Here is a 15,702-nt window from a genome sequence, read left to right on the forward strand (position 1 = left end):
TAATCCAGGAGATACATATTTATCGCGAATACGAATATCGAGTCACAATGTGGATTCAATCGCGTTCATTTTCCATTCACGATCGATGTCGCGATAAAACCGACCGACAATCCCATTCCGAAGCGACGAGGCATACAAAACGTGACAACGTAAAAACACGCGGCAAGTGTCAGTTTCAGATCAAAAGTTGCCTCGATTCCTTCGACCGCGAGCATAGAAAACTTTCCTGTCCCTAGCCAGCGCGCGTCATTCGCCAGCTACACCCGACTCGAGACGAGAACACGTTTTCCCGCGGAGTCCCACTTTGAATGCGTCAATTGATTCTAAGCAGACACCCGGTATGGTGGCACGCGTCCCGCAAATGCACCATAACTGTCATGCCATTTGTTCGTCGCGTGTGCCCCGAACACATGCTTCCCCGCGAGTGCACGTAAACGTGCTCGCGTGTGTACGTAGGACTCGCGTGCGCGACAAGATCGACCGCGGAGGCGATTTTTCATGGCTGCCGCCTTTGTTTCACGCCGAATTGATTTTGTCGAGCGGCCAGCGTAGGACAGTCGCCGCGATTAAAGCCCAGCCAGGCCCGAGCCGCGAGAACGCGAGCGTTGCTTCTCGAGAACGCGGACGCGGGCATGGATGGCGAAGAATTTGTAAATTGAACCGCGCTCCGAATCAATTCGCGTGAATCTATGCGGCCGATTCTGCGCGCGATCGGAATTCCCGCCTTCTGGTCCCGCCCCTTGCTCGCGGTTAACACCGTTTTTGATAAGAAAAAAAGACTCCATTGGTTCCCTCCGGGCGTATCATTTTTTCTTTTCTAATCGTCCCAAATGGTTCCCAAGAAACGAGCGTGATACATTGTCTCGCGTAACGTGAGGTTCTCGGAGAAGGAAAAATTTGTAACAAGAATTGGGAATTTTAGAGATAGAAAGTACCGATAAAAAATACTGTTTCACAGGAAAGGAGATTAACTTTCAACTACGTATACTCAATTTTAAGAAACTGAAGCTTTGATTAAAGTCTATTAATATTAAATATTTACAGAATTAGTATGAGATTAATGGAAATGTAGAAACGAAATATGACATATCTTCCCAAATATCATTGCAAAGTGTTCCATATTTAAATGAGAGTAATACTGAAAATATGTCACGTGGAGTCTATCAGACTCCGTGTCGATAGTTGAGGGTTAAGAGGAGAGAAAAAGCAACTCTGACGAAGCTTCGATTATTTCTGCGCGTCACGAAAAAATGTCGGCTACGAACGTCGGGCTGGCATCGATCGAGAAGGTAGTGAATTAACGTTGACTACGCCGCGAAAAGAGAGCGCACAATGAAAAACATCTGAATAAATTATTATTGTTTGTTGAACGTTTCGAACGAATAGCGACGCCCCCATCGTGGTAGCCCATCGTCGTCCGCGTACGGCCATTATTTAAACGCTCTAGTTCCATGCAGCTTATCAAATACAGGTATAATGCCAGTTTGCGGAAACGCGAACTGGATCTGCGCCGAGCCTCGCTGCCGCGACGTATCTGCTTGCACGCGCGGCTGTCAGAAAAACGTATGACAAGCATTACGGTCAGGGCTGAGTTTGTACAGGCAGACTTTAAATAGCAATCGAACGCGTTATTATCCAGCGATTCTGCTTCTTTTCGAGACTGTCTTTGGCCAGCATGTACGCGTTGGTGAATTTCAAACGCGTACACCTGGCTAATGTAGAGTTCCTGTACGAAGGCGTTCCTGAAATAATTACGCCATTTTGCAAAAACCAGCTTGGCTAGTTTCCTCCAACGACACGTCATCTGTGTCCGCGAACGATGATAGATCGCATAGATCGGTAATGCTTACCGAAACCACGACCAATCAGCGATCGGTACTTTCAGCATACTCACGTTCGTTCACGAGTCAAGATCTCCGGAACCTATGGTCGCCGATTTTAATAATGCATCGATAAGAAGAACACAAATTGCACAAGCAAACGCAATCGTCGCAGCACGCTAATCGGTGTATCGAGAAACCTCGAACTTCTTTGTAAGCGAGACCGGCACGCACCAAGACAGCCACAATAATTAGACGAATCATCATCTCGCGAGAACGTGCAGATCTCAAGGCTACACAGTGAGTCATGAGAATCTGTCCAGAATAAGGCAATCTTTGCACGAAAATTATTCTTTCTGCGTCAAACTTAGCCACGTTTCTCGGTATCCGACTCATTCACGGTCCTGCCAGTATCGTAAATGAACAAAAGAAGCAGAACACGTACTTAGCAATCTATTTAGAAGAGAGCACAATGACTGAAGCTCAAAAATGACTTTGTGCGACGAAATTCAGTGCCAACGAAGAAATTTTCGAACGCGATTAGACGTCGTTAATTTCCGTTTCAAGTGGCTCATCAGGGAGCACAAGGAAAAATTGTTCCAGTCGACGCACTTCTGATAGCAAACGCGAACCTCTCTGCCCCCCTCCCTCGTCGAAAGGTCTGATTAACTCTGCCAGAGTCTATCTCTATCCGCGTCTGCTGGTTGCAGCATCATCGACCTTGCATGTAATCAATGGGCTCCGAGAGAATAATCCGGTAGGGAAGGTAGTAATCGCGCTTTTTCCTTTCACTGAGTTCTTCGTCGAGTGGGCGGCGAAACACGGGATCCGGATTTCCAAATGAATGAACGTATCCCGGCGAGATGCAACGGTATAAGAAACGAGGCGAGACGAGAGAGGAACGCAGCTTGGGACGCGAATGTCTTTTGCAAGACGTTCCCTAATGACGTAAACTGCTCCGAATCGGCGAAGGTTGATTCGTCTCCTCGTTCACGGGGTATGAACTCGCTAATGCGTTCTGAACGCAGTTGTTTAGTTCGTTAGCCGTTCGGGGTCGCGAAACGCGCTCGTGCACGATACAAAGAAGCGCGGCTAGTCGAAGACGGGAAAGCTGTGCCGCTGTTATCGAACGGTTATCTGCCTATGACTCGACGCTCGCGCTCGCAGCGAGCCAAGTTCGAGTCCTTGATCGATTCCAGAAGTAATTAGACCGCTGACGCGCCTTTCGATGGAATTCCAGGGAAGAGGTGCCGAACCAATCTCGACCGGCGTGCCATTTAAGAAGAGGAAAAAGTAGGGCAGATGACCACGCCCGGGATTAAGCCAATGACGCAGACTTAGCACCAGGAACTTCTCCAGAGTATAAAACGATTATCCCTACCTCGTTCGACGCTTGGTCGCGATTATACACTCCCGCGAGGACAGCGATTCCAGGACTTACGATTTCGGCGGAATTCTCGGGGCATCGAACAGATTGCTCCGAAAGGAGGTCCAGTCAAGTGGTAGAGGATTCACGGCGGAAGGATTCGTTTTTAACGAGAGACGAAAGTTTGCTCAAAGTCGAATGGAGTGTAACACCGTTCCGGGGATAATGGTAAATGGAATCGCGGCGGAGAAAAATTTCCAGAGGTCCCCGAAGCGACCGCGGTGGTCGTTCTCTTGATAAATCGAGAATCAAAATGAGGAAAATTCGAGAGAACGAAGGAGAATCTACTTTTTCCACGGGCGTCCTCCGTGTGCCGAGGATATAGCGGCACCATTCTTCAATTCTAAATCGAATGGCCTCGGGGCCCATCCGACCAATGGCGGAGCCGCAATTTTAGATCCGACCGCGCGCGCTATATTCCCCCCACGGGTCTGCGTCTTGGTGCTATTCCCTTGGTCCCGTCACTAATCGTCGGCCCGTTTCGACCAATGGCAATCCGGTTTAGACGAGAGTAGAAGGTTAGGAAATGGGTAGCCAGGCATGGTGGGGCCCCGCAGCTGGCTCTCACGACGCACAAGGCTATCCTTTGTCCGAAACTCGCTTGCGATTCGCCTGCGCCGCTCAGCCTTTGGGACGATAATAACGAAATAATTGCGATAACGACCTCGTGCCAGACAGAACCTATGCTTTTGGCCGAGGCCGGTGTGTTCGAGTTACGAAAATTTCTAACTCGCCGAACATCGGGATCGAAATAAAAGTCTATTCAAAATGGAGTATCGAAACATATATTGAAGCACCTCTGCGTTCAGTCTCATGTTTCTTGCGACAGAGCGTCTAATTGAAACGTGGATGTCTTTCTCCGTTTCTGGTTTTAAAAAAGAAGCCGAGAGGACGCACTGAAAATGGAGTACACAAGCGGATATTGTAACAGCTATACATTTAGTCCCATCTGTCGTGCGATAGAATAATTGAAACGACTCGGACGTCTTTCTCCGTTCATCGTTCGAAAATATATATTCCTAGTCGCCTACTCGCGGGTATTATCGGTACTGCTTTGTTGCACGATCGCGAGATTCCCATTCACCGGCGAGAGATCGGCTAGTGGTTTTCGAGGCGAGCAAAGGACAGAGAACGCGATGGATGTCGAAATCCTCGGAGCGTTACTTGTCTCTCAACAAGGCATGGAACCCAGCCGTGCCTCATTAAGATCTCGAAACGATGCCTGCCAAAGATAGAGTCTGCGAAGGTTACTTGTTAATCTCCCGAAGATATTAACACCTGAAGAAATATTGACAAAACGCGTTGCATTCGCGGCTCTCCCATGCACGTGCATATCCGTTTCGATCGTTGACGTACAGACGTTGAGGAGTAATTGGATGACAGGGGGGGTTTCGAAACGATCCAGAGGAGACGAAGAAAGTAAGTACACGCGTCGCGACTTCTTTGAAAGCTTCGACGTACCGTTGCGACGAAAAATATGGGCGAATCGCAAGGAAGAGGTAAGAGGGACCAGTCGCCAAAGGCTGTTACAAAAGCACGGAAGAATGAAACGAACAATAAGAGCAATGCTGACCAAAAGTACCAGCTGCCGAAATTTCTGGTCTCCCGTTCTTTGTCCTTCGGCCCTTTCCATTCGCTTGAACCGTCAACCCGGCGATACCGGCCGCTAGGCAGTCGATGTATTATCGAGCGACCGCTTCGTTTTCTTCAACAATGTTCGTCAAGGTGTGCACGCATGTCGGTACGTACACAGATCTACGTGAGAATATGTACGAACGTGGGCTGACCTCGCGGACCATTCTTCTTCGTTCCTCCGTCTCTTTCTTTCTCTTTTTCCCTACCCTCCTCGTCACTCCCTCCCTCTTTCTCGCTCTTTCACGCTCTTTCCCTCTCCTTGTCTCGCTCTCACCACTTCACTCTCTCGTCCCTCCCGCCAATGTCTCTCACTTTGTCTCTCCGCTGCCTCTCTACCGCCTCTCCTCCGTGCCACTCACTCTTTCTCGACGATTCTCCACTGGTATAATGACCTCGGGAATCACTGCTCGGGTCGAACTAATGGAGCGATATCGTGCAATGAAATAATATACTGGAACAATGTGAAATTACAGCCCCGGCCGCTACGTTCGCCGGAGCCTGGAAATTTCACGAATCCCGGCGTCGGGATGCACCGAAACGCTTAACGGGACTGCTTATATCGAGTTCTAACCGTAAACGAGATAAACGGCAGTAAACGGTACGACGTGTCAGAGATTTTCTTTTTCTCTCATCCCCCCTCACCTGTCTCTTTCTCTAGAATATATCTCTTCATCTTCTTTTATATTCCCCGATCATTTTAATCGGGACAAACACGATTCCCACGAACCGATGCCTCTCCATGATCGAAATAACTTTCATAGGAGAAACTTGCTACGCGAGATATTATCCAACGTTGGAACTCGATAATCACGGCGCGTGTTCACGTTCAAAGTTACTCGAGCAGAGCTGGTTAAAGAGCGAGGAATGCAAAACGGACCTCTGGATACGGGAAAAGGTGCCCGGCCGCTATCGGCGAAACGCACATCGAGATCGTACTTTCGTCGTACCTTAATTCGCTAAGCGATGCAAGCGGTAATCAGACACCAACGCCGCGCGCTCGTCTTCTGACCCATTTATCGTTCTACGGCTGTCTAGTGTTACCCACGGGAAGAGTTGCATCGCGAGATTACCGTGTGTGGGCTACGCTCAATTCAATCGTTGACAAAGATGTGGCATTGGTGAATCGGAATGCGCGATTCGGAACACGCGCGAAAGCGGAAGCGCGAAGGACATCGTACGGTCGCGCCGAGATATCGGTACCTTAACGTCCTTCTTCCGCTGTGACTTCGACGGACGATTGTTGTCGTCGATGTAGAAGTTCGAACAGCGCGATACGATTTGGAATTTATGAAGCACGTTAACGAGAGTTCAATTTTCGAACATATCGAATTCCACTCGATAATGGAATGGCAACGACGAATAAAACGAGCTGCATAGAAGGGCAGTCGTAATCGCGACATACGTGTACATACGAATTGTGAACGAGGGGAGGACGAGTTTGAAACGTACAGGTCGACTCAAGGTAAGAGATCCAAGAGAAGCTGTAAGGTAGTGCGTTTTCAAGATGAAAATTCTTCAAGAAACTGCTTCACTGTTGGAAGCAAGCCAGTTTTTTAATGTAAAAAATATAAATCAAGAGGAATAGTTCTTAATATTGCTACAGCAAATATGTCTCCATAACACATTATCATTAGGCTACTGATGCTTGAATGTGAAAAATCAGATTGTTATAAATACAACTAATGAAACAGAATGTACATACATATTTGTTTAACTTTCTTTAAATGTAATAATTTTTGTGTATTGCAAATTAGGTAGTACGTTTTTATGAACCGAGTGTACATATTCTACATTTTTTCGTTCATTAAAGATTTTACATAAGTAGACACATGAATATTCAAAACTCTGGTACCGTTCAACGCCTTATTCAACACATTATATTATTCGACATATTTTGTAAGTACTTGTCGATAGAACTACATCACACATCATCTGTCTCTACCAGTATCTACTTATGTACTGCTTAGAGTTGAGACTTATCACCTGTGAGACTTCTCACCTGTGAGAAGTCCAATGAAAAGAATGCGACTCTGATTGACCCTAGCATAATCTCCTTCCTCTGTCCCACCTTTTCTCAAATCGGTTACGCCAGCGGGTTCTTTTATTTTGATAGTCGAGCATGTGTTTACGCTTACGAGATTAAGGAATCATTGCTAATTTATATACAGAACGACACAGACGGGATCATGCGGATTCAGCAAAAAAACTCCTAATGCCACTGTGCCGACCCACAAGTTCTTATCATCTTTACACTGTACATTAAAATTATTTCTTTCAATGGAATTAGCTTTTCCAGATGTATATTGTATATTCTGAGACAATCAGTACATGCAGGTGACTGCCATCGAGCAAAGAGGACGAGAGAGAAGATAGAAGAGCAATAGGGAAAAGGACGAAAAGACGAGGCCTGCCGATAAGGGAGATAAGAGAAGCGCTCATAAGAACGAAACGAGCAAGTAAAGAAGGGACGATAAAGATGTAAATTGAAACTCAAGAGAGGGCGTCGATGAACGCGAAGTGAGAAAGATGCGAGCGGAGACGAGAATTGGGAACGAAGGAGACCAGAGAGAGAGATAGAAATAGGGGAACTATCACGCATGCTGCGGTTTCAACGTGCACGCGTACGCAGATCCGTGTACTAATAGTACACTAAAAAAGAACCAGAATACGCTAAATAACTAGTAACAAGTATCATCCTTTTAGCGTCGCGATAGAGCGGAGCTTGAATGGATGAAATTCGACAGGTGATCTAAATGGACGGATCAAAGTGCAACAATTCGCCATCCGTCATCCGTTCTATGTTCCCAGTTTATTTTCTCTAGTGGAACTAACGGGCCATTCGCGAATCGTGCTGTTTAAAGGGAAATCTATGAATTCGTTTGCCTCGTCAAAACGAATTGAGGGGTTACCAGGCAGCTCAGACAAGATGACTGATCATTTTCTCATTTTGTACAACCGCATGTCCTCTGATAATGCGAGGTTAGTTTCATACAAGAAACTCGTCAAGATTGGAAACTTAAGTACGCATGCATTCGACCTGGACTTTTGGACTAAACTGTAGGCAATGTACCCTCTTATTTCACAGTCGTCTCGTTTTTTAGAACAAACAGTAACGTAATCGAAGGTCGAATGTTAAATTACAACTTCATACTAAAATGATATTCTAGCCACTAATTAACGTGGCAAGTTACATGCTCTACCATGCATGGACTATAGTTCTATTGTCACCTGTAAAAACTATAATACAAGCTAGAAACAGGTTATGCTTTATTCTAAGTAGTTTCTTGTAAGAACTATAATTCAAGCTAAAAAGTAAAATATTATTGCAAATCGTTGCTACCTGTAGCGTACTGTCGCATGAAATTTTCTCAGCACTGAATATCAAAGCAGATTCTAAATATCCGATGAGTTGTTCCACTATAGATGCTAAGTAACTGTAAGGACTGTCTACATATTACGTAATTGGTCAGTGACTTTATGGGAGACGTACATAATATTTTTCGCATAACCTTATCTATTAGATATTTTGAAATTCAGATTTTTCGAGATACTGATTTATGCGTGAAGTTTTACTTTAGAATAATTTGCAAAACTAATCTAAAAGAGGCATAATGATTCACGTAGTAGACTAAATGTTTAGTGCGTTATATTAGGCGGTCACGTGACTCCAATAAACCCGCCAAGACTTTTCGGGAAAATGGCGACGCGTGTGGTCAAGTCTCGATCGTTACTAGTGTTATCAAAGCATTGATCGGTAAATCGTTCGTTATCTAACTCAAAATTGTGTGAAAATTGTTCAGGTCACATAGTGAGACGATTGATAATAAAAGTTTTGTTTAATGTTCTGAATTAGTGATAAATTTTGTGAATTATAAGTACGTGGAATGTGTTCGCCAATGGTTAGCATTTCGAGGACCACACATATAACATCGAGCCTTCTGGAAATCGAGCAAATCAAGCTAAATGGTCCAACCAAACAACCTATTCGAGAAAATCTGCAGCGGAAAGAAGATTCTGTTAAACAAAATGTAAGTATTATATCATTTATATCACAAAACTCTGTCTACTACAGTCAACTGAATTGTCACTTGAGTGTCAGCATATGTATGACAATATAAAGAGAGTATGGGTGATGAGACACCGATTTGACTAGCGAATAGGGGTAAACGGTAGACGAAAAGGTGCACGAAACTAGCCGTTAAACGACTAAAACGATTAAAAGCCTTGACATTTACGTTGAATCTCTGTGGTCGCGTTATTGTACGAAAACCATTCGCGCTTTGAAAGTGCACGGTTGAATGATACATGGCACGAGTAGCTCGCGGGTACAGCTGATAGAACGAAAAAGGAATCGCATCTGTTAGCAGAGATAATTTGTCAAGTACAAAAGGGGAACAAAATTACCTGTACGCGATATATGAATTTTACAACTAACATCGACTGCTCGTTGCGACAAGGCAGGTGATATTTTACAAGAAGGACGACCGTTAATATCGTTCATTGATATTAATTTCTGTCAAGCTTAATAATTATCTGACAGCCAGTTTAATGGATTATTATGCGCTTTCATCTGTGTATTAACTCATTTTCCGTGTTTTAAAAAACAGCTCGATGGGAACTCTCGCTGTTGATTCTCTAAATTGTTTACTCCTGTCGTCCGTTCGAACGAGGTTGGTCGAAAAATATTTCGCGATATATTTGTGCCTGTTAAAGTTTGCCCTCTGCACTCGACATTATTACGCCGACAAAACATTCTCACTTTTGGCGAAAAATTTACGTCTGTCGCCATACGTGCTTTTCGATCAGTATCATGCCTCAATTTCTATAAAGTCAAAAATTCTTTGTACTATGTATGTATTTAAGGAGGGATGGAGATGTATAATTTTGTCATAATAATCGTACGATTAAGTATGCCATATTACATATTATTTATTTTAAAGGTTGTTTCATTTTCGCTAATGGATATAATTAAAGAAATGTATAAGTGAATATTATTTTTGAAACTTATATTTTTTCTAAAATCTTTAATTTTGGCATTCTGATAAAAATAAGTATACAATAGCATTAATATTTTAAGTGTTGATGGCGTAAAATTTATCTAGCTCGAATGAGTAGAAAGGTTTCCGATTATATTTTTTCTCATCAAAAATTACGAATAGATATTGCTTTTTTTCCAAGGATATTTTTATTACATTTTTTAATACTTCTTTATCAGTATATTGCTATGTAATAGAGTATCTATAGTAGGTAGATATAGTATATCTCCCACGTATCTGTTGGATTTTTTATCAGTTGATGTCTCGAACGAGCTCTTCTAAGAGTCTCTGACATATTTCAAGTTCACAAATTCGTAAAAGTATCGACTATCTTTTGTCCTTTTCCCATCCTTTTTCTAATTATCCATAGGTCAAAGGTCTGGTCAATGAGATACATAATTCGAGAACACGAATATTCAATGAGCTGTAACAAGACTTTCCAGAAACTGGGAACTACCCTACGCGTGGAGTCGCAGTATATTTTCCACCTCTGCTAAAAAAGTTTTCACGAACTAAATTGAGGAAAAAGTCTTTCATAAACTAGAATATAGTACCCACACATATGGTTTTTGACCTTGAACGAGAATCAATAGAAACAGTGTTCTCTCTTCTTTTAAACGCAACTTCTGGAAAGTTTAGGATTTTAAACTTGATGTATCTTTTTCTTAAAAATCGCACGAAATATAGAAACCACGTTTCAAACACGTGTTCACATACCTATGGATTTTGCAATAGGTACCTGTTTTCGTTTGCAACTAACGTCTTTCGTTGAATAATTAAAGAAAAAAGGATTCCCTTCCCTCTTCATTTACGTTTGTGAAAGTACCTGCCGCTGATAGTTAAAAGAGTTCTTACAATTAGAAGTATTCTATGAATGATTGTATCTTTGGTTCTCAGACTTCTTAACAGTATTTTTATATTCTCACGTATCGACATGCATAAGAAGATCCAACATATGATTAAAGTATAGTTTGAGTATTCCTTATGTATTCTGAGAGAAAGTCTGTGACATATCGCGCATGTATGCATTTCAAAAGTGACGCAGCTAAAAAGATAGGATTTCATAGTCGAGTTACAACTATGAAGCAGTTTAAGGAATACACTTCTATTTTTTGTGAAAATTTTACCAACAGAACTTTAAAATACGTAACTCGCGACTACATATATTAAAAAAATTTCTCTAATGAGTAACTACAAGTTATTTCAAATAATGTGGACAAAATCATTTAGGTAGGTATTACCTAGAAATATCTGACGAGTAACCATTTCAGATGAAAATTACGAATGAGTAACTGTCGTTAGACAATTTTAATCTGTTCAAAAGTTTTATTAGTTCAGTATAGATACAATTTTTTTTAATCTCACGGATAGTTTGTCGCTTTTCCTGAAAAAATATGTAGGTAGTTTTTTCAGTTGTATCACTTTCGAAATATCTAAATCCGTCGCATTGTACATCAAGTTAAAAAATTCAACACGAGTTACCCTTTCTGTTTTCCCCAATTTGTATGTAAATAACATTAATAGCGTTGGTCAAAATGACGGAGAATGTGATGTGAACTCACAGTGAAGATCGAGTGGTTCGTAACAGGTAGTGTTCCACGGTTCGACGAATGGTGTCCTTCAAACGTTTCTCGCGGTTCGTCGCGCAGTGGTTTTCAAGGCGCCAACGTCCCTTTGAAGTATTTCGGAAGGCGTTGCATCGGTTGGCGGAGGCGCGTCGGCAAAGACGAAAAGAAGGTGCCGGCGTCGCGTCATTTTCGTCAATTTAACTTTGTCCTCCGTAACCGGTAGGCCACGTAGGATCGCTCGGCATTTCGCCCCCCACTGAAATACCCTTCTCGCCGCGACCGCCCCTGTGTGCCACTCTCGCCCCCACCTTCGTTTCGCCTCGTCTCATTTCGTCTCACCCCTTCTGCCGCGGCTTACCCCGTCTCGCCTCGTCGAAGCGAGGTCAATCGACGGAGAGGGTTGAAGACGACCCCCACCGTTCGTCGCCAGCCTCCCTACCACGGCTACTCAATATCGTTTCATTACGCACCCTGCTCCGCCATACCCATCCTCCGCCGCCAACCCCCTCGCCCCGCTGCGCCTGCACCGCCTTCACCGCCTGCACCCCTTGCCACTGCACCCTCGCGCCACCCCGATCACCCCTGACCCTCCTCCACCCACCGCCTTCCTTCCACCCTCCGCCCCTGCTACTTCTTCTCCTTCTGCTTCTCCTTCTACCCCTCCCCCATCCTCCAGCTCCGCTCACCCCATGGACGTCTCGTTCCTACCTCGGCGACGAAACACGAATGCCCACGAATTTTTATTGTTACTTCTCGCGCTGCTTCCTCTCGCCTCCCCATCTCGCGACCTTTTTTTATGCGCCTTTTAACGATCAGCAGTAACTGCACCCACCCGAACGCTCCACCTCGTCTCTCTCTTCTCTCCCTGCCCAAGGCTTTTCTCCTCTCTCGCGTCTTAGAGGCGAGCGTTTTCTTCGAGGGGTGTGGGTGTACGGCGAAGAGGAAAGCGAAAAAATGCGTAAACAAACTCTGGCACGGTGATCTTTAAGATTACTCGCAACGAGGAATTTTCCTCAATATTTGAGTCGCTCGAATGCTTCAACACTAATCTCTGTAGAACAATCGAATTTTTATAAGTTCATTCCAAATATCTTTTTCCTTTCCTTTCACGCTGTCAAGAGAACTAGACACAGTCTGTCGTACGTACATACAACACACGTGGACGCAGACTCGCGATCAGCAAGAGCCTCGATCTTTACTTGCCAACGAAAGTTTCAGCCGAAGCATACGTACTGTGTTTACGTTTTCCCGTCTCCTAACAGCGTCCCTTGTGCGTCTTCGTTCGACGTCCTCGAGAGGATGCAGACATCGTTACTCCCGCCGCGGCAAACTCTCGCGAAACGGCATCGATTGAAACGGTTGGATCGTCGTAGGTGGGATCGAGTGTCGCTTCGTTACGTCCAGTTCCATGGTTGGCGGGCACGCAACGATCGCGCGGATTACGCGGCCAAATAATCCAACGAGCCCGGATTACGTGGCGCGCGAGAGCGTTCCGCGGTCGAAAATTTTCGGAAATTCCCGTCGCTGGTCGCGGTCGACATCGATCATCTCGCGTGTACCTCGCGGTCCGAGCAACACGTGCAGCGTAACAGGTCGCGACGGCGATCGAACGCGCGACGAGGAGCCGTAGAAATCGAGGATGTCGGCGGATCGAAGGGCGCCGCGTCTCGATCACGCTCGAACACCAAACAGACACTGGCACACCGAATCTACTGGAGTCTCTGAACAGTGCCCGATACTGGTTCCATAGCCACCCTCGTGAACGAAAACAGGCAGACAGGGTGGTCGGTCGCACTAGAGGCACTCTCCCGTCGCGACGAGGCTCGGTTCCAAGCCCGCCTACCCTCCGTCACCCTTTTCCAAACGCGTACTGGTCGATCTCCGAAGATCATGGAAGTCTCGAGAGGAGTACGCCGCCGGCACGGCTCTAACGCGCATACACGCGGCTCTTGCTCGCACTCCGGCACTCTCGCGTTTCCGCTTCCTCTCTCCTTCTCGCCGCCTCCCCCGCGCGCTGCACCGACGAGCCACTGCCGCCTTCTTTTTTAGAATCTTCGCGACGGAGTAGGAGAACCAATCGCGAGGGAAAAAAGACGGGAACGCTGGGTTCGGGGGAGGAAATCGAAAGGTGATGGGGGATGGTCGCGAGGGGTCGAAGGGTCGGGGAGCGGAGAAGGATTGGGAGAGGAGGGTAGGGCTCGCGAAAATTTCTCGACCACCAGCCGCAGCTGCGTTCCGAAATGAGGAGAGACGCGAACGAGAAGAGAGTGGCAGGGACAGAGGGGAGCGGGGCTGCACGGGGGATGAAGAAGGAGGAAGGAGGACAGGAGGGTGGGGGAGGGTGAGGAGGGGTGAGGTTACGAAAGTGGAGGAAGAAGCGTAACGGCGACTGCACGCAACAGCAGCGCGCGTGGAAACGCGCCTTCTACGAGTAGCGGAGAACTCTTCTCTTGACGGACTAGCCCGAAGGCAGAGGGAGCGAGGGCGGGGAGGAGGAGGAGGAGGGCGGGAGGGAGAGGGAACAGGGAGTAGGAGGACAATGGTGGGGGCGTAAGCGACGGCGGCAATAGAGGGATGAGGATCGGGATGAGGGAGGAGGGCGGAGGGCGGCGGCAGGGGGAGGAAGAAGGGAGGCAGTAAGGAGAAGAAAAGAAGGTTTCGGGCGGCGGCCGGGATCGTTCGGTTGTCTGTGGTCAAGGCACGCAGCTTGTGCAGTATTCTCTGCGCGCCTGACTCGCGTATGTACCGCGGGGGCGGCGTGAGGGGAGAGGCGCCGGCGTACAAGGGTGCGGAAGGGTGAAATCCGTTACGCGAGCCGAGGCTTTGCCATTCTTTCCTCCTTGGATCAAATTTCATGCTGGCCTAATTAAATACCCGCGATCCGATCGAACGGCTCGTGAGATTGCGACCCTCTCGAAATCTCTGAGCGTTAGATAAGGACAGTACTTAGAAAATCCCCTCTGCGCGATGTATAATTCCAATATTTTGAATCGTAACAACGGCGAGGCTACTGGGAGGGGCGAATTCTTTCTACGATTCGAGGCTGGAAAATATTCAACCCCGAAATGCATATTCATATCTCCCGAAAGGTACACAAGGAAGCGAGAAAACATGAAATTCACGAGCACAGAGAGCGAGGCGTACGCGCGAAATATCGCTGTTTCTCGACAGCATGCAACCACCCTGTTGAACGTACGGACACGAGTAGGAGTCACGCCTGACTCACAGTCAACCAGGATTCGGCGTTTCGGTTCGCAACAGGTCTCACCATCCGCTCTGCTTCTCTCTCTATCTTTCCGTCTACCCCTCTCTCTGATTTCGGTCTCTCTCTATCCCTCCCTCGTTTGCCTCCCGCTCTCTCGACATCGACACACAGATAGTCACGCTCTCGCGTCTGTGTGTATATCCCCGACACGTTCGAAGCTTTGCCACGAGGAACGTGGAACTGTACCTCGCAAAACTATCCGTACGGTCTCAAGTCCCGACAAATAAGATACACCCCTTTCGCGTGGATAACTTTTTCATATGAATATCGAACATTACAGTACTCCCAAACCCCATTCGTCGGAGCTTCCATCGAGTTCACGTTCATCAGGATAGCCAAAGTCAGCTGAGGGACTGGAACCTAGAAATTGTAGCATTTCGTTACGATTTCACTCACCGACTACGAAGACCATATTCTTTGTCCATCGCAGCAGCTCCCGTCGGATGTGTCTGCGTTCCTGTATGCAGCGGGCATAGGGGCAATCCGCCATTTTTGAAATCACATCTTAGAATATGTGTGTGTGCGTGCCGGCCGGGTGCGCCTGCCTCGTGTTCCCGCGTGGATATCCACCCTCTACGCCGCCGGCCGTCCTCCCTCCTCGTCGTCGTCGTCGTCACCGCCGCCGCCGTTGTCGTCCTCGTTCTGCTTCTCGTTCGGCTCTTCCTCCTCCCCGTCTTTGGCCCTCTCTTTCTCTTACTTCTTCCCTCGGTTGACCGGCTTTCTCGGTCTCCCCCTCTTGGCGCGGTTCGTCGTGCCCCTTTCGCCGCGGCCGCGACAGGTGTTGCTTCTCTGTCGGTCAGCGCGCGCCGTGAGCGTGGAGCGTTCTCGGGGAGGGTGCGCAGGGGGCAGATAGCGTGTGTGCACGCCGCAGCGTTAATGTGCGTGCCGGGTACGACGTCACGCGTGACGTAGCGCGCGCCAGGAACGGCCAAAGTCGTCGAGGGCCAGCGGT

The 15,702-nt window shown here is 46.7% G+C and overlaps 1 protein-coding gene and 1 long non-coding RNA gene across 5 annotated transcripts in view; both read right to left on the reverse strand.

Moving 5' to 3' along the window:
* Positions 1-15,378, reverse strand: part of Eip93f (Ecdysone-induced protein 93F) — a 29,954-nt gene extending 14,576 nt beyond the window's left edge. For all 4 annotated transcript variants that reach the window (XM_076379182.1, XM_076379180.1, XM_076379181.1 and 1 more), the window contains exon 1: positions 15,147-15,378. In XM_076379182.1, the coding sequence (XP_076235297.1) occupies positions 15,147-15,240 (94 nt within the window). In that variant the 5' untranslated portion in view covers positions 15,241-15,378. The remainder of the gene's footprint in view (positions 1-15,146) is intronic.
* Positions 10,025-10,767, reverse strand: LOC143179180 (uncharacterized). The gene is made up of 2 exons (XR_013001907.1): positions 10,635-10,767; positions 10,025-10,543 (listed from the first exon to the last, which is right to left on the reverse strand). It is a non-coding gene; the product is annotated as an uncharacterized LOC143179180 (long non-coding RNA).
* Positions 15,379-15,702: the final 324 nt, after the last annotated feature.

The sequence above is a fragment of the Calliopsis andreniformis genome, chromosome 5 (genome assembly GCF_051401765.1).
Source record: "Calliopsis andreniformis isolate RMS-2024a chromosome 5, iyCalAndr_principal, whole genome shotgun sequence".
In the NCBI taxonomy this organism is placed as follows: Eukaryota; Metazoa; Arthropoda; class Insecta; order Hymenoptera; family Andrenidae; genus Calliopsis; species Calliopsis andreniformis.